The sequence below is a fragment of the Diabrotica undecimpunctata genome, chromosome 8 (assembly GCF_040954645.1).
Source record: "Diabrotica undecimpunctata isolate CICGRU chromosome 8, icDiaUnde3, whole genome shotgun sequence".
Lineage (NCBI taxonomy): Eukaryota > Metazoa > Arthropoda > Insecta > Coleoptera > Chrysomelidae > Diabrotica > Diabrotica undecimpunctata.
In genome coordinates this window covers 17,989,594-18,014,958 of record NC_092810.1, presented here as the reverse complement: position 1 = coordinate 18,014,958, position 25,365 = coordinate 17,989,594, and the positions used below count along the sequence as shown (strand labels likewise).

Genomic DNA, 25,365 nt, shown 5'->3' with positions numbered 1-25,365 from the left:
GAAAACATCCTGCCAAGTCCGTCAATGAATTGAAGGAAAAATTGCCAGAAATATGGAATTCGTTTACATTAGAATTTTGTCAGAACTTGTTAAAAACTATGCCTCTAAGAATTGTGGATGTCATTAAAAATAAAAGGGATGTAACTCAGTGGTAAACTTTCACATTTTTTTTTGTTAATATTACATATCCTATGCGTTTTTTTAAATTCATTATTATTCTGTTTAATCAATAGTGTTCATTAGGGAAGTAAATATTTTCTATAATTAGGAAATTGAAAAAATTGTTCGGTGCATTAAAACAAAAAGCGAATTGACAAAGTTTTATAAATAAAATGGAACATTAATATATTATATATATATATATATATATATATATATATATATATATATATTCACCGAAAACGTTTAAAATAACACAATTGCACAATTAACAAACGCAACTTCAGTATGTTTAAAAATTAAAACTTTGATCTACTTTTTCTCCATTGTATAATTTTTTTAGTTACCTCCTTTATCCACTCGAGTCTTCAGTTATTAAACATGTTATGTTATTTCATATTATTGTTATTGTAAACAGACCTTGTAGAAGGTGTATTTAAAAGCATTCTATTTTCAATCGACAGTTAATTCAGAACATTTTGCTGAGAGTCATTATGTGAGGCCGCAAGCCGTGACCTCTTCCAATGGTAAAGCCGTTAAAAGTTTGTACATTTAAAGTGTAAATAAATAAATGTCTGTTTTTTTTGGTGAAAATCTTAACTCCAGTTGTCCCAGAGCGGTGGAAATCTAACATCGCAAGGATATTGTCACCGGAAAGTTTAAACAACGTTGTCGTATTATCGTTTAAACAACGTTGTTGTATTATCGTTTAAACAACGTTGTTGTATTATCGTTTAAACAACGTTGTTGTATTATCGTTTAAACAACGTTGTTGTATTTTCGTTTAAACAACGTTGTTGTATTATCGTTTAAACAACGTTTCGTTATCTTTATGAAAGAGTGGAGAGTTTTAAATATCTCGGAGCAACAATCACTGCAGATAACGATATCGCGGAAGAGATTAAAGGAAGAATTCAGGCAGCAAACAGATGTATGTATAGCCTCCACAATACTATTAAATCTAAAAGCCTAACACGAACATCAAAGATTAGAATATATAAAACGGTGATTAGACCATTGCTCATGTAAGTGTGTGAGACGTGGACCCTGACCAAAGAAACTGAAAGAAAACTTAGTTTTGAGAGGAAAATCCTCAGAAGAATCTTTGGGCCTTATCACGACATTAATAGCAACCAATACCGAATGAGAACAAATGCTGACGTCAAGCAGATGTATAGAGCGAGCGATATAGTCCAAGAGATTAAATCCCAACGTCTAAGATGGGCTGGCCATATTCATAGACTCCCTAATAACCGCCTTGCCAAGTTAATATGAGAGGAAGCCCTCACAGGAAGAAGGCCCTTAGGAAGTCCACGAATGCGATGGAGAGACAATATATGGTCAGATCTAAGAACAATGGGGCTACCCACTGACCCAACTATTATGGACGACCGCTCAAGATGGAAGCAAGTTGTGCAGTCAGCCAAAACCCACCCCGGGTTGTAGTGCTACGAGAAGAAGAAGAAGACTTTTGGTTGGATCTTTTTCTTGGGTATGGTGAAGCCCTTCTTTTCTGTCACTTTTAATTTTTTTTATTCGTATGTTAATGTTTTTACAGTCTAATTTTATATTGCAGATCCAGTTCAGATTCACAGATTCACAACCAAAACCCGAACGATCGACCGAGAACGATGGAGTCCCTCACAAATGAAATCGTGTCCAGTATAATGGGCGAAGTTAAAAGATTAAGCACAGAAAAAATAGCTGGTTCTCAAAGCGAGTCGAAGATAGTAGACGGTGGAGATGCAAAAACGATAGACGACAGTGAAGCTTTACAAACGAATCTGTTGGAAAAACGTTTATTAGATCTCGAAGAAGAAACTCTCAAACTCACATTCCTTCAATTTGCGGCTTTGAAAGTTTTAGGCATATTTATAACATCTTCGTCGTTTACGGAACTCTTTCTATCTAATGCTACAACGCAATCTGACGATATGGACTGCTTGAGGAAGATCATGCATGCTATTGTTGAAAAAAGTATAGATCAATGCAAATTGTGTCATATTATAATGATTGCTGATGTCGAACGTGTACAATCACTATTACATATGAGTTTTGTTAAAAGCCGGACGTCTGAAGAAAAAAAGAGCATATCTCAAAACGTCGGTGATTTGGAGAATTCTGCCATCAGCCTACCTGTTACAAATGCTGTAAACGAAGGTAAGATCGTTTCTAATCAGAAAATGAATTTATAATTATTATTTTTTCGTAATAATATATTGTTTTCCGGGTATACTGTCTCCTTCACCGATACATTTCTCTAGCGATTCACTTGAAATATTCTAGATGAATTTTAAAACATATATTTGAGATAATATGTCAAAAAAGTTACAGTAGATCCGCTGGATCTTTGTACATTGCCATCATTCGTACTAAAGTAGATGAACCAAATCATATGAGCCAAAATTACGTCGGTTATAAGAATTTGAAAATGGCTAACATTACAATGAACGTTTTTATACTTCTCTTTTATTTCATTTATTGCATTTTAAAAACTGAGTAAACATTTATGAACATGATTTTCCAGTTTTTGGAAACCTACAGGTTGTCCAATGACCTACAATAAATAAATATTTAAACCGTAGTAATCAGAAATAAAAGTGTTTTCATTGCATATAAGCCAATATATGGATTCATCATCATCATAAGTGGCTCGACAATCCGTTGTGGATCTTGGTCTGCTCACAAAGAAGTCGCCACTCCTGTCGATTCCTGGCAACTACCTTCCATCTTCTGACCCTTAGAATTTGTAGGTCTTCTTCCACATCATCAATCCATCTTCTTCGTAGTCCTCCACTTCTTGTGCCCTCTGGTTTTGAAAATGTTAATATCTTCGTGTATTCGTGATCTGACATCCTAGCAATGTGTCCAGCCCATCTAAGTCTCTGCACTTTAACGAATTTCACAATATCTGGATCGGTGTATAACTGATATAGTTCAAAGTTGTATCTTCGACGCCATATCCCATTTTCATTTACGGCCCCAAAAATCATTCTAAGAATTAGATCAAAAAGAATTCCTCAAGAATGGAGATCAAGCATCCTAATACCTCTATTCAAAAGGAGAGACAAATCGGACCCGGAAAATTACAGAGGAATTAATTTATTAAACACAACACTAAAATTAACAACCAAAGTGAAAACAAATAAACTGAATGAAATTATAACACTAGCAGAAGAACTAGGTTTTAGGTCGGGAAGATCATGCACCAACACTATATTTATAATGAGCCAAGTGCAAGAGAAATCATTGGAATACAACAAACCGGCATATCTACGTTTCGTAGACCTTAAGAAGGCACTTGACCTCGTCAAATTAAAAGACGTTATCCACTTACAAATATTTGGGTACTTCAATAAACGAAACTGGAGACCAAAACAATGAAATTAAAAGACGTATCGAAATTGCCAGGGCCACTTTCATAAAGGTGAGGAAATTCTTCTGCAACAGAGATATGGGCATCATCATCATCAGTAGCTCGACAACCCTTTCTGGGTCCTGGCTTGTTCTAGGATTTTCCGCCATTCTGTTCTGTTCCTTGCTTTGTTTTTCCAGTTGGTAATCTTAAGTGTTTTCAGATCTTGTTCCACTTGTTCCATGTATCTAAGTTTGGGTCTTCCCTTTGACCTTCTTCCTACTGGTGTTTGTCTCATAATATGTTTTGGTGTTTCAGTCTCCAACATTCGTTCAACATGGCCCATCCAGCGCAGACGTCCGATCTTTATGGATGTTATGATCTCGGGTTCGTTGTATGCTGTGTACAGTTCAAAGTTATATCTTCTGCACCATATGTCATTTTCCTTTACCCCCTTATATATGTGTCTAAGGATTTTTCGTTCAAATGTGCCTAATAGGTTTTCATCGCTTTTCGATAGTGTCCATGTCTCTGATGCATATACAAGGACCGGTTTTATCAGGGTTTTGTATATTTTGCATTTGGTGTTTCTTGTGATGTTGTTAGATCTTATATGTTTAATTAGTCCATTATATGTTTTATTAGCGATATGTATTCTTCTCTTAACTTCTTCACTGACATTGTTATCTGCGGTAACTAGTGAACCTAGGTATGTAAAATTTTTCACGCTTTCGATGTTATAGTCTCCTATTGTCAGATTCTGTAGGTTTCTTTGGCCTGTCGATTTACTGACCTTCATGTATTTGGTTTTTATTTCATTAATGTTTAGGCCACTGTTTTGTGCCGCTCTTTCTATTGCATTAAATGCTTCTATCATCTCTCTTTCGCTTCTGGCTATGATATCAACATCATCTGCAAATGCCAATATTTGTACACTTTTTGTTATTATTGTTCCTCTGGTGTTGACTTTTGACTTCCTAATTATTTTCTCTAATGTGATGTTGAATAGAATACAGGATAGGGCATCCCTCTCCGATTAAGAATTCTAAGGGGCTACGTATTTAACACGCTATTATACGGTATGCGAAGTAATGCGAAGGATAGGAAAAGACCCAGAAATTTTGTCAACGATCAAACGAAGAAAACTCAAATATTTGGGTCACTTGATGAGAGGACATAAATACGCATTACTTCAAAATATAATGCAAGGAAAAATAGAAGGAAAACGGAATCCAGGCCGTAGAAGAATGTCATGGCTGCGTAATTTGAGAGAGTGGTTTGGCTGTACCACTAATGAACTCTTTAGGTCAGCTGTAAACAAGGTCAGGATAGCCTTGATGATTTCCAATCTCCGATACGAGTGGCACAAGAAGAAGAAGATCCACTTAGTGTACGTAAGAGAGATACCTCTAGGAATAATTAAAACGATCGAAAATATCTACCAAAGCAACACAATAAAAGTAAAAGTAGAAGAAGAACTAACCGATCCTATTGAAGCTGTCAATGGAATAAGACAGGGAGATTCCCTGAGTCCTCTATTGTTCAACCTGATTATGGATGAAATAATAAAAAAAGTAAGAACTAAAAAAGGATACCAAATCGGAGAAAAACAACTTAAAATAGTCTGCTATGCAGATGACGCAGTACTACTCTCTCAAAGTGAAGATGATTTACAACGTATGCTGCACCAATTTAATATAACCCCCAGAAAATTTAAGATATTAATTTGGCCCAAAAAAGACAAAATGCATGGTTACAACAGCAAATTTCTTCTTCTTCTTCTTCAGCCTCCATTCATCCATTGTTGGACATAGGCCTCCTCCAATTGTTTCCACGCTTCCCTATCTTTTGCAATTCTCATCCATTGCTTTCCAGCTACAGCTGTTATATCGTATATCCATCTCTTTTTGGGTCTTCCCACGCTTCTTTTTGTTTCTCGAGGTCTCCAGAATGTCACTTTATGAGACCATCTGTTGGTGTCTTGTCTTGCTACCTGTGCTACCCATTGCCATCTCAATGTCGCTATTTTTTCCATGATGTCGGTTACTTTAGTTCTTCGACGTATTTCGGTGTTAGGAATTTTGTCTCTGAGGCTTATATTTAACATGGCCCTCTCCATGGCCCGTTGAGTTACTCTTAATTTCCACAAGGAATCTACGTTCCTGTATTTGGCTGTATACCATATAATAAAAAAATTTATTAAAATCCTTTGTAAAAGGTATATATTTAAAAACCCAAATGGGCTGTGTTAGACAGAACGTTTTCGTAATACATCATTCCATCATCGGTGTCTAGGAGTACATGAATGTAGCCACTAAATATATGGGTAAAAACCCGTTAACAAATAATTAGTTACATTTGTTAGACATTATATCTTATAAATACTTATGATGTTAAAGTTACCGTTGGATTAGGTAACAACTCAGTTGCTTCCATAAAGTCCTCGTAGACACACCGTCTCAGGACTTGCAACTTCAACGTGGAGTCATATGTCGCCATGTTACCTAATCCAACGGTAACTTTAACATCATAAGTATTTATAAGATATAATGTCTAACAAATGTAACTAATTATTTGTTAACGGGTTTTTACCCATATATTTAGTGGCTACATTCATGTACTCCTAGACACCGATGATGGAATGATGTATTCCGAAAACGTTCTGTCTAACACAGCCCGTTTGGGTTTTTAAATATATACCTTTTACAAAGGATTTTAATAAATTTTTTTACTCTTAATTGTTCTGCCATTTTTCTTGTTATTGCCATAGTTTCCAATCCATAAGTTGCAACTGGTAGTATACAAGTGTCATAGGTTTTTCGTTTTAAGTGTATTGGGATTTTTCTGTCTTTTAAAATGAAGCTCAACTTCCCAAAAGCAGCCCATGATAATTGTGTCCTTCTTTTAATTTCTAGGGTTTGATTTTCCTTTTCGTTTTTAATTGCATGTCCTAGATATTGTCGTGATATTTTCTAGGCTGTTGCTTAATATCATTGTTTTGTCGAGATTCATTTTTAATCCTATTTGATTCGATTTGTGATTTAAATCTTGTAGCATTGATTTTAGTTCATGGATATCTGTGCTTATTAGTACTATGTCGTCTGCGAAACGCAAATGGTTAAGATATACTCCATCTATTTTTAATCCCTTTTCGACCCAATTTAGTTTTTTGAAGACATTTTCTAATGCCAAAGTAAATAACTTGGGTGAGATGGTGTCACCCTGTCTCACGCCTTTGCCAAGGTCTATTTTCATAGTTTCCAGATCATCATCTATTTTTACGTGAAAAGTAGCATCATCGTATATATTCTTAAGGAGGGCAGCATATCTTGAATCTACTCTGGCGTCGTCCAATGCTGTTAAGAAAGCCCATTTCTCGATACTGTCGAATGCTTTGTGATAATCGACAAATGCCAGATGTAGTGGTATGTTGTACTCTATTGTTTTTTCAATAACTGTCCGGATTGTTTGCAAGTGATCGATAGTGCTAAAACCCTTACGAAAGCCTGCTTGCTCCACCGGTTGGTATGCATCTAGCTTAGCTGTCAATCTATTTGTTATTATTCGGGTTAGTAGTTTGTAAAGGTGTGACAACAAGTTTATTGGTCGGTAGTTTTCTATATTTGCGGCGTCTCCTTTTTTATGGAGTAGAATGACTTCCGCATTTTTCCATGCTTTTGGTATTTGTCCTTCCAATAGGCATTTATTCAGTAATGCTCTCATTGCCTCTTCTAATGCAGTGCCTCCCATTTTTAGCATCTCTGAAGTAATTTTATCTTCTCCTGGTGTTTTCCCATTTTTCATTTGTTTTAGGGCGGCTCTAATTTCTGATGTTATTATTTCAGGGAGATCTTCTGAGCCCACATTTAAGATATGTTTTGTTGGTATACCGGGGTTCGGAATAGTAGAAGTATACAGCTTCTCGTAAAATTTTCGGATTTCTCTAACGATCTCTTCCTTATGCGAGCACAATGTTCCACGGTCGTCTTTTATCTTTATGATTTTATTCCTGCCAGCGGATTTACATGTTTTTAGTACTTTCATGTTCTTATTGTTCTCTATGGTTTCAAGAATCTGGTTTGTTCTATAAGCTCTGAGGTCTTTTCGAATATTTTTCTTAACGCTTCTGTTGAGCGCTTTATAGTCCGGGTTATCTCTGTTCGTTCTTCTTCTTTTCTCTATCTGTTCTAGAGTCTCGGGTTTTAGTTTAGCTTCTTTTTGAACAAAAAGAAGCTAAACAGCAAATTTACTAGATGTAAATTGGAGCTGGAAGGTCAGATAATAGAACAAGTGAGGGAGTTTAAATATCAAAGGCAGAATTTACAAAACAGTCATCAGACCAATAATGATATACGCGGCAGAAAAAAGACCTGGCACAGAGCTAGAAGTACAGATATACGACGTAGATGCAAGGTGGAGAACATCAAGAACTTGGTAAGAAATAGAAGAGTAGAATTGAACGATCATATAAGCCGAATGACAACAAATAGAGTTGTAAAGACGGCAAGAGACGGTTCCCCAATAGGAAGACGATCAGTAGGAAGACCACGAAAACGATAGAACGACAACTTACTGGAGGCACATTGAAAAACAGACAGAGTCATGTCTATATAAAAAGAAGAAGAAGAAGAATTGTGGCTTATTCACATTAAAATAGTAATTACTTTAAGATGCCACAAAAAAATAGCTTCAGAACGTTGTTAATTAGTAACTCAATTGAGTGATTAGTTTTTGGCTGAATGTATGACTCGAGTATTATGCGTTGAGGGCAGCTGTGGCTGTTACCTCCCTATCCAGGTGCAAAGTTCGAAGTAAACTATTTATCTAGGTAGTGCAATACAAAATAGGGTTTCAGGAGCAGTTTTTAAAGAATTCTATAGGGAGTATCAGAACTAGAAGGTCTATTTTTTAACTTTAAAATGGCCTCTCTAATTTCTTCTTTGGTCGGAAGTGACTGTTAAGTTTTACATTCATTTACATTTCTATTCATTCTAGTATATCTATCTCTTTAGCCTGTTCCTCATGATTCCCACTTAATAGTGCTTCGAAATAGTTCGCCGATTGTTTAATACCTGTTCTTTATCGATAATTACTGAGCCATGTTTATCTTTAGTAAAGTTTTCATGGATAAAAAAAAAATAAAACTTTATTAAGACATTGTTTATAGGTTCCAATTCGAATGATTCTGTTCAAGATTTACTGCTAAAACCAGTTAGACCCACTAATTCAGTTCCTAAACCACCATCTTCATTAAGTGTACATGGAAGTGGTTTCCCATATTTACCCTACGACGCTTTTCATTCATCCTCCGTAGGTAAGTTAGATAATAACTATTATATTATAATGTTGACTAGTTTTATAATCCACTAGACTTTTGATTTGGAAGTTGGTTAAATTTTTGTAAAAAAATATTACATTTAAAGAACAATTAATTGTTCATTTTTAGCCGCTGGAATAACTCTACCAAGCGATTCTGTCAGAAGTAGGCTCTTTTTTGGCTCCGAATCTGAGGAAAACGTTTGGAGATCGTATAAAATTCCCTCTAGTTCTCCTCCTCCTCCGCCGATAGCAACCCCGCTACTAGAAATGGGATTTACCATAAAACATATTCAAAAGGCTCTACAAGAAACGAAATGTACTGGAGAACTCAACGCACACACCGTTAATACTTTAGCTACATGGATGTTAGAACATCCCTTTTTGGACATTTGTGAAGATCGTGGTGTTTTATTGAGATTCAGGGAGAGATCTCGCGCTTTGGCTAGGCCTCAAAGTTTGGAGAGTTCTGATATCGAGTTTATTCAAAGAAGAGGTGAGTACTTTTATTTTTTATTAATATACCAGTGTGAGAACTGAAATAATCATCAATATTAAGCTTTAATCTACAAAGGTAAAAAAGGAGACAAATAAAAAAATGGAGCGGTATTTAGTATTTCCTGAAAATTTTTTACATAATAACTTTATAATTGTTATACAGGGTGTTTCAAAAAAAGGTAACCCCGTCTCTAGGGTAGGTAAAAAACTGAAAAATAATTGGGGTTTGATTAGTAAAAAATTTTTGTAACGCCATCCGTTTTCAAGATACAGGGCGTTGAAGAAAAAAAAAATTTACGCATTTTTTACGATTTTGTCGAAACTACTGGCAACATTGTAATGAAATTTTATAGGAATATGTTTTGGAAGCTGATACATCCCATGAATTTGTTTTTGTATCTGATTCTCATAGAGGGCGCTAGTTACACGGATCTTACTAAGTATTAGTCAATATAACTTATAACTTATAACTATATAACTAAGAGTATAATTATTAATCAAAATTTCAAGTAAACTTAAACATCATTCAATTTTACACGAAAAAGGTACTCTTGGTAAAACTCGATACTGTGTACCGTTTTCGGAATATTTTGATTTGAAAATTATGAAGTAATAATTGATGCTGGTAGTAATGATAAAGTTCTAATAGGTATACCTCTATTTTCTGCAAGTGTGCCATGGAAATCTGACATTTATTGATTGTTATGACGATAAATCAACAATAATTAGAGTTTTGAAACCTTGTTATTTGTAAAATCAAATCAAAATGTACTTAAATGTTGAATACACTGACATGTTATTAACCTTAGGCGAATGTTTAGGATGTTCTAGTGCAGCTGTGACACGTTATGCAGAAAAGTTCCCTATAAGAAACTTACCAAGTAAAAAAACATTTTGAGCCGTTGAACAACGTTGTCGAGAAACTGGGAATGTGAGACCAAATAAAATAAATTCTGGTAGACCAAGAACAACAAGAACAATTAATAAAGAAAATAATATTTTAAATTTACTTGATCAAGATCCAACAGTTGGCGTAAAGAATATAGCCAGACAAACAAATACTTCTTCTTTAAGTACTTGGCGAATACTGAAAGAACAACAATTACATCCTTATCATTACAGACAAGTCCAAGAGCTCTTGCCAGATGATCTACCGGTTAGAGTGGATTTTTGTGAAATATTGCAACAAAGGACAGCCCACAATCCAAATTTTTTAAAATGCATTCTTTTTACGGACGAGGCCACCTTTACGCTACAAGGTATGTTTAACTCCCATAATGCACACTACTGGTGTGATGAGAATCCACGAGTCAAAAAAGTATCACATTACCAACACTCATTTAAAGTTAATGTTTGGGCAGCAACTTTAGGTAACAAATTAATAAGTTATCATATTCTACTTGGAAATTTAAATGGTGATATGTATCTTGATTTTTTAAACAATTCCTTATTCGAGATATTAGAAGATTTAACGCTAAACGAGCGAAGATCTTTATTTTTTATGCACGATGGAGCTCCACCACACTTTGATAGGAGGTGTCGTAATTGGTTGAGTAATCATTTTCCGAATCGATGGATTGGTAGAGGTGGAGAAGCTCCGATTCATTGGCCTCCTCGGTCATGCGATTTTAACCCTTTGGACTACGCAGTTTGGTCGTATATTAAGGAAAAAGTCTATGCTACAGAGGTAAATTCACGCCAAGAATTGGAAGAAAGAATTCAACGTCAATTTAATGACATCATAGCTGATCCCCTACCGTTTAGAAGGTTAATGGAATCTTTAGAAAAAAGAATAGACTTGTGTATTCGCGAAAACGGAGGGCATTTTGAACACTTACTGTAATTGAATTTTATTTTATGTTCTTAGTCATTAATTTAATTTTCTTCTTCTGAGTTTTGTTTAATTACTAACTATTTTATACCAGCATCAATTATTACTTCATAATTTTCAAATCAAAATATTCCGAAAACGGTACACAGTATCGAGTTTTACCAAGAGTACCTTTTTCGTGTAAAATTGGATGATGTTTAAATTTACTTGAAATTTTGATTAATAATTATACTCTCAAAAAAGTTATATTGACTAATACTTCGATATATTGACTAATATATATTATATTGACTAATATTAGTACGATCCGTGTAACTAGCGCCCTCTATGAGAATCAGACATAAAAACAAATTCATGAGATGTATCAGCTTCCAAAACATATTCGTATAAAATTTCATTACAATGTTGCCAGTAGTTTCGGCAAAATCGTAAAAAATGCGAAAATTTTTTTTTCTTCAACGTATCTTGAAAACGGATGGTGTTACAAAAATTTTTTACTAATCAAACCCCAATTATTTTTCAGTTTTTTACCTACCCTAGAGACGGGGTTACCTTTTTTTTTGAAACACCCTCTATATTACATATATCTATGCATATATAATCTAATCTAGACATTATTTTTGTAAGAAGTTTGAGGATAAGTGAAACCAAGCTAATGCCTCGAATTTTTTAGGTCTGTCTTATCCCTTTTTTGTGACAATATAGCAACTGTGCTATTCCATCACGTTCAAGTTATTCCCTTATTAAAACAATCGTAAGAATCTCACTAATTGTTGGACAATTTTGGATCCACCAATTTTGATTGCTTCGATGTTCTCTTTTATCTTCACCAGAACTTCATTTTTTTTAGTTGGGAGACGAGTCTAATTTTATTTTGGGTTATTTCGATCCTTAATATGCAAAATTTTGAGCGTAGGCAGCTCCTCTGTATTGATCTGTGTTGTGTTTATCATTGTCACACAGATATACTGAAGCTGCAATTTACCATCGTCCCAAAACAACTAAGTGTTCCATAGTACCACAATTGTAGCGAGTGACTCATATTTTCAATATAGACCTTTGCGGGTTTGAGAGGAAAGAGAATCGACGAGTCATAGGTGTGCGGCTATTACTAAAAAAATAATCAGGATTTTAGAACGAATTGATTGTCATAAAAATTATTTTCTTATTTTATAAATGTCTTAGATCAAGAAAACTAATCCTTGTTAAATATATTTTTTTTTTGGGAAAGACCCTTTATCCGTTTAAATTAACAAACTTATGACTGATTGAAGCATTAAATTTAATTCCTATTGTCAAATGAGATTTAATGACATGGGATTAGAAAAAGTGAATAACGTAAATAATTATTGGTACGAATAGTAATAATTGATTGTCCTTAACTGAATATTTATATATACAAGGCAGGAAAAATACCAGTAGAGTGGCTCAATTTAAACGAATTGTTTCACAAATGTAGAGATGTCAGCTGTGATGTTTTTGCATGCCTGATTGACTACAAGAAGGCTTTCGATAGAGTCAGGCATGAACAAATGATGGAAGTGCTGAAGAGGACAGGGATTGAAGATTGAAAAGACCTAAAAATAATAGCTAACCTGTATCGGAATCAATCAGCGGTGCTCCGAATATATGACGAATGTACAGATCAGGTCAAAATCTTAAGGGTAGTGAGACAGGGGTGCATAATTTCACCACTGATATTCAATCTGTACTCGGAGCACATTTTTGAAGAGGCTCTAAAAGGTATTGATGAAGGCATCTCAATAAATGGAGTCAAGCTCTATAACCTGCGATATGCAGATGATACAATTGTGTTTTCCAAAACCATAGAAGGGCTGCAAAACTTAATGAACAAAATAACGGAAACAAGTAGAACATATGGACTGGATATAAACACCAGCAAAACCAAGCTAATGATCATCAGATAGCAGAAAACATAACTGGAGCAAATTTGTATGTGAACCAAATGAGAATTGAACGTGTCTCACAGTACAACTACTTCGAAACTATAATCAATGAGTGGTGGGACAATACCCAAGAGATTAAATGTCGCATAGGACATCCAAAAAGTGCATTCTTGACTATGAGCTCTGTGTTCAAGAGCCATGACCTCACTCTAGAAACAAAAATAAGGCTCCTTAAATGTTACGTGTACTCAGTGCTTCTGTACGGAGTAGAAACGTGGACATTGAAGGCGGAAACTGTATCAAACCTTCAGGCTTTTGAGTTATGGTTATACAGAAGGATCCTGAAGATACCATGGACAGAAAAAGTCACCAATGAAGAAATACTTCGGAGGATGAACACAACCGCGGATTTGGTTAACATATTCCAATGCATTTTGCAAGGTAAAATTGAAGGAAAAGGACCCCAGGACGAAGAAGAATATCCTGGCTTGCTAACCTGAGAGCATTGTATAGAAAGACCTCAACACAGCTATTCCGTGTAGCAACCAACAAAGTCATCATAGCCAGATTGATCGGCAACGTTCGGAACGGACAGGCACCCTAAGAAGAAGAACTGAATATTTATTTCCATAAAATATAAAAACATGTTCAAATAAAAACTTAAATTATATATTATAGCGAGATTAAATAAAACGAGCTGTTCGAATTTATGTAAATATATTTATTTATAAGATTACAGTTTGATAGTATCTTAACAACTAAAACTAACTCATAACATCTTTACATATATATATACCAAAAGTATTATTCTAGAATAATCCAAAGTAGTCCCACCTCTAATTCGCCTACGTGACCGGTTGTTCTCTCCCGCATTCGATACATCGCGAAGGTTCTCGAAGCGTTTTCGAGATGCAACCGTTACATGGGCCATGCCGAGAGCATGTTCATAACAATATAATCTAATCTGAGTTATCTATATCATCTTCAGATTCTTCACTACATGCTCGATACATTTTATCGACGACTGTGAGGTCACGTTGCTGGCGGCACTATTAAGCAGATTTTTAACATCATTTAATTTGAAAGTAACATTGTTCTTGCTACTTCAATTTCTATTTGAGCCCATATAAGTTCTATCGGGTTTAACTCACGGCAGCAATCGAACTACAATTACGCCTCGCTCTCGCGCCATTTCTTCTACTACATATTTAATACTCCTGACCATCCATGAACATCAGTGTATATTATATGTTGTTGTTCTTCGAACAATTCTTTAATGTATTCTGCCCATCATTTTTAAGTATGTGTAAGTTGTTTTTTTATTCGGTTTGTTATTAAAATAAAATAGTGGATTTTTGTAATTTTAGGTATTTAGAAAATTATAAAATCAAAAAAATTATCCAGTTAATTTTGGAATTGATTCTTATTTTTTCAGGTTTAGGTCCAAGGAGGCGGGCCTTCCTAGAGCACTTCTTAGAGCGTGTCGATAGAGCGTCCCATGATAGAGTTCGAGAGAGACAACACGTAAGAGGTGAAGCTCATCCCTTGTTAAGAAATTCATCCGTTGAAGACTCGAGCAGCGAAAATGCAACTCCTACATGTACTGAAGCTACAGAAATTAATAAAGTTAATAATGCTTCATATGTCAATGTGGAAAATAATTGCGCTATTTGCCCTTACTGCAAGCATCTGTCACCATATCTGGATGCACATCTGATAACCTATCATCCAGGTTGCAATACATTATGGGGACAAGGAGTGTGTGGGTACTGTACAGACGGATATTACATCCTCTGCTACAAATGTAAAAATAAATATTTAAACAACAATAAATCTGAGAACTACCTTCATCTACAAGCTCCCGATATTATTTTCAGTGAAGATAACATGACCGAAGCTGATATTCAGCTAACTAAGTTGACACTTCCTAACTGTGACGATGCAGAACTGATGGCAAAATATTTGGGAATGAACGATCTGAAACATTCAGTTGAAACATTTAGCTTAAGCAGATTTGATCCTTTAGGGGCCAATGCTGTTCCGAAAATGACCAGCGATAAGGAAGATAAGCTTGAAAATAGGGATAAGTCGATAGGAAATCAAGCTATGATGCTAGGTTCTTCTTTTGAGAGAATTTTAGCTCTAAAACACTTAACCATTTCCGTGCATATACTTCTGTCTAGAACCATAATACTCAAAGTTCTATCAATTCTTTCACTGAATACGAACTATGCTTCGTTGGTTAGCTGCTTAGAATCTATAGGATTGTCGGATATAACGAAAGTGGTCCGTTTAATGACTTTGACTGCTATGAACCGTGTTGAAATTAATAATATAAAAAGTAGCGAAGACTTTCCTACCTTCCAACTGCCTAAGGCATTCTCTCAACTAATAACTAACTTATCTAGCGCCGCCAGCAGCTGTTTGAGCTACCTAAGTGTCAGCATCGCAGCTCTTGCTCAAAACGAGATCAGTTCTTCGAACTTGGTGGTAAATATGTGTACGAAAGATCTTATAATGTACGCTCTTGGGTATTCCGCACCGAAACCAGGCTATGCCGTAACTCAAGCTTTGGTAAACATACTGTCTACCCACGGTGGCTGTTCTTTGATGGATATACCTAAAGAAGAAATTGCGCAAAGTTCTCAATCGGAAGCTAAAGCTATTGGGCCTCTTACTTTGGTTAACGCATTGTCCGCTTTTATATTGTCCAATAAAAGTTGTCATAATAGCAAATTATGGGCTGCGCAGCAGTTGTTTAAGGTTAGTATCAATATTTTGAACCACAGTATATATTTTATTTCTCATATACATATTGGTTTAATTACATCACCATTATACCATGTACGAATTTTTTACTTGTAGTGATTTAATCTTTTTTAATCATATGTTCAGATTTTCTATTCTATATATTTTATTGTTTTTGTTTTGTGACCAGATGAGGGCCGTGTGTTCATTTCTCTCAGTACTTCTTCATTCGTAGTTCTGTTGGTCCAGCTTATTCTTAGCATTCGGCGGTACATCCACATTTCAAATTAATTTAATTTATTGACGTCATACTGTTTTAATGTCCAGGTCTCACAGCCATATAGTAATATAGACCACACATAACACTTTAGTGTTCTCAATCTTACTGAGACTGATAGCTTGGGGTTACAGAGCATTTTACGCATATTCATGAAACCAGATCTTGCTATTTCAATGCGTCGTTTAATTTCTTTTGAGTGGTCTAGTTTACCATTTAGTTCTCTGCCCAGGTATATGAAGCTTTGGGAACAACTGAAGGGTGATACCATTTATTTGTATGTTAGGTGTAACTTGTTCGTGCGGGTTTTTGTGGAATACCAGAATTTTGGTTTTGGAAAAGTTAATGTCCAAGCCCAGCCTGTGACTTTCTTCTGATAATATATTCATCAATATTTTTAGTTGGTCTTCTGTTTCTGCTAATACTACGCTGTCATCGGCATATCTTATATTGTTAATGATGATTCCATTGGCTCTGGCACCTTCAGGGCGATCTTCAAGATAATTTGCTGTTATTTTAGAGATGAATCTTCTTGTGAATGTTGTGCTTCAAATCTGTAATAATAATAAATAGTATATATATATATATATATATATATATATATATATATATATATATATATATATATATATATACACTGTGTCCGTAAAGCATGGAACAAATTCTTTTTTAGCTAAACAGAGCATTTTAAGAAATAATACTGAAACACGTCGATTTTTGATTTTAATTTACCGTATTTTGAAATAATATTCTAATATACAGGGTGAAATTACTTTCGAGTAATGACGTCACCGTCATTTTTTTTTTATGGAACACCCCCTATTTTGTCTTAATTTTCGGATTACTCAAGCTGAGCTGATTCCAAAAATGTATCACACGTTGATTCAAATTGGTACAGGGTGGACAAAAATACAATAGTTTTGTGTGTGTTCTTAAAGTAACGCGTTAGTTAAATTAACAATATTATCAAAAATACTTATTGTCTAGCGGACAGAATATGATGAAATACACGACTTTATAAATGTTCTAACTGCAACCCTTGCTGTATTTGACAGTAATCCAAACGGTGTACAAATTCTTGTTGAACCTTGTTTATTGTGTCTTGAGAAATATTGTTTATTGCTGTCCGAATTATCTGTTGTAATGCTTGAATATTTGCTGGTTTCGTTTGATACACAACATTCTTCAGATGGCCCCACATAAAATAATCCAAAGGATTGAAATCTGGTGACGTCGCTGGCCATTCAATAGGTCCACGTCTAGCAATCCATCTTTCGGAAAAATTTCATCTAGGTACCTTCTAACATCTACAGCATAAAATGGAGGTGCACCATCCTGTTGAAACCATAAACTTTCATCAAAACCTCCAGGATTACTCTGCTGGGAAAAAAATTACGTAAAGTAGGTACGAGATACCCCTTAAAAACTCAAGGTACGTTGCCCCGTTTAAATTACCTTCGAAAAAGTAGGATCCGATGATTCGATTTCTTACAATTGCAGCCCATACATTTACCTTTTGTGAGTATTGTGTATGATGCTCACGCATCCAGTGGGGGTTTTCTTTTGCCCAGTATCTACAATTCTGACGGTTAACCTCGCCATTTAAAAAATAATGTTTTGTACCAAGAGAGGGTCTCGGTGGCAGTTGTCCATCATTGCTTCGCAACATTGCATTCTTCTATCGGGATCATCTTTGTTTGATTCCTGCACAAGTTTGATTTTATAAGGATGCCATTTTTCAAGCTTTAATAGTTTGTGTACCGTTGTTTTGCTAACACCGATATCGCGACTAACTTTACGCACAGAAGTGTGCGCAACTTCTTCAAAACTAAGTAAAACATCTAATGCCGTGTCAGCATTTGCAGAGGGACGACCTGATTTCCGTGCATTTTCAACCGTACCAGTTTTTCGAAATTTCTTTTCAATCTGACTGACCGTTGAACGCGTTATAGGTCTTTCTGGATATTTATCATTAAACAAATTGCACACTTCCATCTGAGTTCGCGATCTGTCTCCATACCCAATCATCAAAGGTATTTCAATTCTTTGCTTTACACTTAACTCCATTTCTACTTCTAATTAAATCTAAGCAATAATTAAAACATTCACAAATACCAAAAATATTGTAGTACTGAACTGTCACTGAACATCAATAAATTACTAAACAAATAATGACATTTAACAAAAACATAGCCTACTATGTTTCTTTTAAATTGATAAGAAATAAGTTCTTTCATATTCTGTCCGCTAGACAATAAGTATTTTTGATATTGTTAATTTAACTAACGCGTTACTTTATGAGCACACACAAAACTATTGTATTTTGTCCACCCTGTACCAATTTGAATCAACATGTGATACATTTTTGGAATCGGCTCAGCTAGAGTAATCCGAAAATTGAGACAAAATGGGGGGTTCCATTTAAAAAAAAATGACGGTGACGTCATTACTCGAAAGTAATTCACCCTGTATATTAGAATATTATTTTAAAATAGGATAAATTAAAATCAAAAATCGACGTGTTTTAGGATTATTTCTTAAAATGGTCTGTTTAGCTAAAAAAGAATTTGTTCCATACTTTACGGACACAGTGTATATGTGTATATAAGGCGGATAAAAATCTGCTGGACAAGTAATTGCAATATATGTAATAATAATATTGTTTTAGTGTCTTGCCACCAAAATTCAAATGATGAGTGGAAGTAGTTCTGATCAAGTAAATTACGCTGACTTATCCAGTTTCATGCCCAAACAAACTTCCGTGTATATGGAAGCACACGAAAACAGAGTATCATGCCTTGCTTGGCATGAACAATGCCAGCTATTGGCTTCATGTGGTTACGACGGAACCGTCAGGTTATGGACAGTTGAACCTAAAAAGACACCGGTTCTGGATTCTACTCTAGTATTTCATATGTCTACAGATGTTTTCGGAAATGAGTTACTAGGACATCTAATTGGTCATCTGGAATGGTCGCCGACGGGCTTGTATATTGCAGCTGCTCTTAATAATATCATCAATATTTGGCCTTTGAAAAAGTCCGAAAATACCAATAGTTATAGCGATTGGTTCATTGATGATCAAAAAGATTTTATACTTCAAATGAAGTGGCCCAAAAATAAAGGGAAGCATCAACAGGATAAAGATTATCTATTGGTTGGAAAACTTCACGGTTCAGTGTCTTTGATTACATTAACTGAAGGTAATAAGCAGGTGGAAGAACTTCAAAACTTTTCGATGCCTGTAGGTAAGAACTTAATTTGTTCATATTTTGTTGATTTATTTGTTTGCTAATTAAAAATCATATCCAAAAACATTCGAAATATTTGAAAAAGCATTTAAATGTTAATTTAAGGTTCTATTACCGTCTTGAATGCTAAAAATACACATTTGCAACAATTTTTTCAATCTTCTTCAATCAATTTATTATATATAGCAATTATACTTCTTACTGCCTGTAAAACAACAAAAAAAATTAGTAAACCAGAACTCCACCACAAACCGCAAGTACCAAAACGTGAAGTAAAGTAAAATATTCAAATTCGTGAAACTTTAACCCAATAACTTCTTTTTCACTTCAGGGTTTAATCAGTTCAGTCTTTTTCCATTATCGTAATTCTTTCCTGCTTCTTATTTCCTTTGTTATTCTTTCCAATCATCTCAAATGATATTGAGAAAAGATAAAAGGTTTTGTTTCATTTTAATCTAATATTTTATATTCATCTTTTAGCATTATCTTAAGCTGCAACTCCTTGGATTAATATAACAGCAATTTATAATGTTAATATCGTTTTTATTCTTTTAATAGTGCTTAATATTGTTTTAGCTGCTGGTCACATTGACTGGCATCAAGAAGACGGACCATTTGCAGTTGCTTACCTTGATGGAACAATAAAGCTAGGTTGGATTGAAAAAGAGTCTCATATAATCGTTTGCAAAGCCCACGAGAATGGCATCAATAATATAAAATGGGATCCCAGAGGCATTCTTCTCGCTTCCATTTCGCCAGACAATACCTGTAAAATATGGAAAATATCCGACGATGACAAACTTGTTCTTTTACATATGTTAATTGTTTCTCATAAACCTACTAGTCTGATTTGGTCTCCTCTGGTCGGCGAAGGTCCGATGCCTTTGCTTATAGCTATTGGTACTGATTATGGTACCGTGAACGTCTGGAAGTTGCCAAACGAAGAAAACAAACATAACAAAGTTCCTGTTCTGGTCATGAACGCTCAAGGTCATCCTAACAATAGCGTTTCTAGTCTAAGCATAGATAAAACCGGTTTGTTGCTTGCAAGTGGTTGTTTAGAAGGGCTCGTTGGAGTCGTGAATATTTGGTCCCTACATGACGGAAGTCTTGTACACACTCTTACAGGTATTTATGATTTTTAATAGATAAAATAGTATATATACAGTGTAGGTAAAAGTTTATGGTCGATATGGTAAAATTTAACAGCATATCTAACACAGATATAAAATCATATTTTCAGCGAATAGACAAAGATAACAATCATATTTCCCCTTGGTCTTCCCTCCATATTTCTTATTGACACCCATTGGCCATTAGTGAGACGATTAGTTCCGATCAGAGATATTTTACATATCTCTGCTTCCGATCCTAATATACCCATGAAACTAGAGGTGGGTCGTTGACATTTTTATCGGAACCATTTTTCGTAAACTGTAACTAGTTGATTAACTAGTTGTAACAAACAAACATATTGGCTATTATATTGAAAGAAACTAACGAAGGATATATTTATTATAACTCGAAAAATAAATTAAACAATACAAATAGTACTATCATTTACATTACACATTATTAAATCGCGAATCGTCTAAATTGACATTTTAAAAACATAAGTTTTTCCACTTTTCTTGTTAAACGTGTTCTTCTTTTATTTAAAATTAAACTAGGTTTTGAATATGTGTTCACAAGGAACAGATTTTGTTACAGTATTACAATATTTTATGAATATAGTGGTTAAGTTAGGATATACATGGCGATGGTTTTTCCGCCACTGTAATGGACAGTTCCAATCTCCGTTCGAAATTTTTTGTGGGTAATATCATCAGACAAATACATGTCGACTTCTTTTATATCTCTCGATACAGGTGTATGTTTAGATGAGTCATGTCCAATTAATTCATCAAAAATACACCATGGACTTAAGTCATCTTTATCAGTTTCTTTTTCTTGTACTGGTTGATTTTCACTAGTACAATCTTCTTTTTCTTTTTTTATAGAAATAACCAGCTTCTTAACTCTTTCCTTTGTTTTTTATAACTAGGTATTCTTATTAATGAATGAGTTTCGATTTACGATTGATCTGCATTTTCGATTTCAAATCTTTATTGATAGTTCGTTAGAGGATTTAGTTATTGTAAATATTCAATTAAGAATTATTTTTCTTAGTCAAAATTATTGACCTAGTATCAGAATAATAATTTTATTTTCAAAAAATGCACATTTGTAGAAGATGCAGCTTTTTTGGTCCACTTTCTGAATATTGCAATGATTCAAACTTCTCCTGACGCATTTCTGTCCGTTTCGACTACTTCTACTACAAGTACTGACATATGCCACCGCCACCCAAGCGTTTAGTTTAGAACAAAAGAAACAAATAGATATGGATTTACTAAACCTATGCAAAGACTCGTTTCATCCGTTTTTCATAGTTGAAGAACGAGCTTTTAAAAAGTTTGCAGGGTGGATTCCTGGATATAAACCGCCAACAAGAAAAACTTGTTCATTACGTCAGGTTCATTACTTCAGGAATGTTATATCAAAACTGAGCAAATTATTAGATCACAAGTTGTTAAAGAAGTAGAAAATATCTGTATTACTACTGGCCTCTGGACATATGGAGTAACTGAGAGTTATATCGCATTAACAGGACAATATTTAACCGAAAATTTAGAATTTAAAACGGTTTTATTAGGCTGCTGCCATTTTTCTGGAAACCATAATTCAGAAAACATCGTTTTTGAAATTAGTGAAATTATTATCAGTGGGGTCTAAAACGAAAAGTAAATTTTGCAGTAACTGATAATGCCTCAAATATGGTCAAAGCTATTAAAGATGTTTTGGAATGAAAACATTTAAATTGTTTTGCTCATACGTTAAATTTATTGGTGGAGGACGCACTTGAATGCTGTCGTGTACAAATAGATAAAATAAAAAGTCTTTTTTCGACAATTCAGCAAAAACACATTTCAAAAAAAGTACCTTATCTTCAGAAAGGCTTATAAGGTATCAATTACAACATAACAAAGTTTCCAAACGGCCAATCCAAGACGTGGAAACTAGGTAGAACTTCACCTATTACATGTTAAAAAGAATGACCGAATTAAAAGAAGCAATCCGTTCCACATTGGTATTAGTTAATACAGACTTAGACTAATAATGAAGACTGGATTATTTGTTCTCAACTTTCCCAAATTTTACGGCCTCTTAAAGAAATAACAAGTACAATGAGTGGCCAAAAATACTTGAAGGGTAGTTCAGTGATTATTATGGTACGCTGCCTGCAAGAATCTTGCAATAAAATTTTAGCAAACGATAACCTTACATCCATAGTATCCGACGTAGTACAATTACTAATATCGGGTTTAGAAAAAAGATTTAGAGGGATAGAACAGAGTGGCACATTGTCATTATGTACATTTATGGATTCACGATTTAAAGTGCAGGGATTTTCTGATAAAAATATAGATAAAAAAACAAAAGAAAGAGTTAAGAAGCTGGTTATTTCTATAAAAAAAGAAAAAGAAGATTGTACTATCGAAAATCAACCAGTACAAGAAAAAGAAACCGATAAAGATGACTTAAGTCCATGGTGTAATTAATTGGACATGACTCATCTAAACGTACACCTGTATCGAGAGTCCATTACAATGGTGGAAAAACCATCGCCATGTATATTCTAACTTAACCACTATATTCATAAAGTATTGTAAATGTGAACACATGTTCAAAATCAAATCAAAATCAAACGTTAGAGAGCAGTGCAAAATTCAAGATATTGTAAGATGGGGAAGGCAGCGTAAAAGGATGTGGTACAGTGATGTAAGACGAATGAATGAGAATATACTCCCAAAAATTGCCATAGAAAATAACCCGCCCGCTTCAAGACCTCCAGGAAGACCACTTAAAAGATGGAGGGATAGTTGGCAATCTACCTCCCAGGAAATTAACCAGAGGCAGCTTCAGAATTAAATAGATCGAAAGATCTCCAAGAAGTAGAAGAAGAGAAGAAGAGTTTATTTTTCAAGTTATAATAAATATATCCTTCAGTAGTTTCTTTTACTTCAATAAATATACACATAAACGATAATAGTCATTATGTTTGTTTATATAGGTATTCTCTTACTTGAAACTACTGTTAAACAATCATAGTTACTTGTTTACGAAAATCGGTTTTAAGAGCTGTAGGCGCAAAATTTCAGGCCAATGCTTTTTAAATGCATTCATTTTTTCGAATCCTGAGAAAACTAACAAATATTTTTGAAAAATTTAAACGCAGAATGAAAGATTACATTATTACCGAGAGCCGAAAGTCCCTTAGAATAAACAAGAAGTTTTTTTGAATGATATATTTGAAATTCAAAATCACACTAAATTTTCTCTATTTTTCACCCCTGTAACTTATTAAAATAAACATTATAAAAGTTTTCAGGCACTTTCGGCCCTCGGTAATAATGTATTCTTTCATTCTGCGTTTACATTTTTCAAAAATATTTATTAGTTTTCTCAGGATTCGAAAAAAAAATAATGCATTTAAAAAGCATTGACTCATCTCTACTCGTTCTCGTTACCTGTGTCCCTACTTTGATTCGAGGCTTTGACCACGCGACACGAGATGTTGCCAAATAATTTTCTATGAAGTTTGTGGCGTTATATGCAGTTAATTATTTTTATTGGAAATAAGGCACAATCTGACTTTAAAATAAGCTTATTTTGATGTTTAGATTTTTAATTCGGAAATCGTACTTAAAATACGAATCATTAATAAATTTTATTTATATAAAACGATTTCGGAAGTGGAAATCAAAATGTTATATTACACTTATTGTAAAGTAAAATTGTGGCATATTCCCAATAAAAAACAGTAATCTGCCATTTAAATCCATTTCGCCCAAATTTTGTTATCTTAGAACATTGTTCAAATGCTAAAAAGACAACAGGTCAAATAAAACCAATAAGCTTGGCAACGTTGAATTTCCCCTTTTCTATTATTTCCACTCATGTATTTTCGGCGATATTTAAAGGGCGGACCTAATATACCTCTCTTTTTAAACAGGTGTTTCTCACTCCATCTCACGTAAGGTCAATACCGACCATAAACTTTTACCTACACTGTATATATATATATATATATATATATATATATATATATATATATATATATATATATATATATATATATATATATATATATATATATATATATATATATTGAGAATTAGACGAAAATACATATTGCAAAGAATTTAAATAACTGTATATATAATTTATTGTTTTTAGGAAATGGAGGCGTTTACGCCAACGGCATGTACTGGTTAGACCCTAACCACTACCTCTCAGTAGCCTTCAGCAGATCAAAAACATTTTACATACTTAACTATAGCCCCCAGGACCTTATGAAGAATCTTCCCCTTGCTTCGGTAAGATGTACGCTGATGAAAAAAGGAGTCCGTGGACTGAAATCGGCTCCGTACTTTAAAATTTTTGCAGACTTACTACCTACAATGCTTCGCGATCAATATAACACCGAGAAACTCACCGTTCAAACGGGGGCACATCTTATGCATTCAGTTTATCTTAAAAGTTTAGCTTCGGTGGCACTTTTGTTGGACTTGGACAAAGTTGTTTGCTACAAAATACGTCCATTTAACAACAAGATTGATTCTGAAATTATTCCAGATATGTTTTGGTTGCATACGTTCAGTTTGGCTACCAAAATGGCCGATAATTTGATCAAGAGAACTGAGTTAAGTGAAGAAGTTATTAATTTGAGTAAAATTTTGGACGAAGATGTCCAACCGTCAGCGATACAAAATTTGGTTTGGAGTTTAAAGCAAGACGAACAGATAATGCAATGGTCAGCTCAGAGGCCACAGGATTGGCAGTTTGGTGGTAGGTTTGAACTTTTAATTTAATATTTGACGTAAATATTATCCTATAAATGTTACGAACCCCTTCCCATATCAGTTGGCCCACCTACATTTAAAACTTGCTTATCTATATAAAATTATCTATATAAAAAA

General features: G+C 34.3%; 1 protein-coding gene across 2 annotated transcripts in view; it reads left to right on the top strand.

Annotated features, from left to right (window-relative positions):
* Positions 1 to 25,365, top strand: part of LOC140447232 (probable E3 ubiquitin-protein ligase HERC1) — a 90,645-nt gene that overhangs the window by 46,157 nt on the left and 19,123 nt on the right. The window contains exons 18-24 of one of the 2 annotated variants that reach the window (XM_072539767.1): positions 1,736 to 2,319; positions 8,682 to 8,828; positions 8,961 to 9,326; positions 14,508 to 15,829; positions 18,760 to 19,339; positions 19,919 to 20,470; positions 24,623 to 25,234. In XM_072539767.1, the coding sequence (XP_072395868.1) occupies positions 1,736 to 2,319; positions 8,682 to 8,828; positions 8,961 to 9,326; positions 14,508 to 15,829; positions 18,760 to 19,339; positions 19,919 to 20,470; positions 24,623 to 25,234 (4,163 nt within the window). Of the gene's footprint in view, positions 1 to 1,735; positions 2,320 to 8,681; positions 8,829 to 8,960; positions 9,327 to 14,501; positions 15,830 to 18,759; positions 19,340 to 19,918; positions 20,471 to 24,622; positions 25,235 to 25,365 lie in introns of both variants that reach the window. The other variant, XM_072539766.1, reaches the window with a different exon arrangement.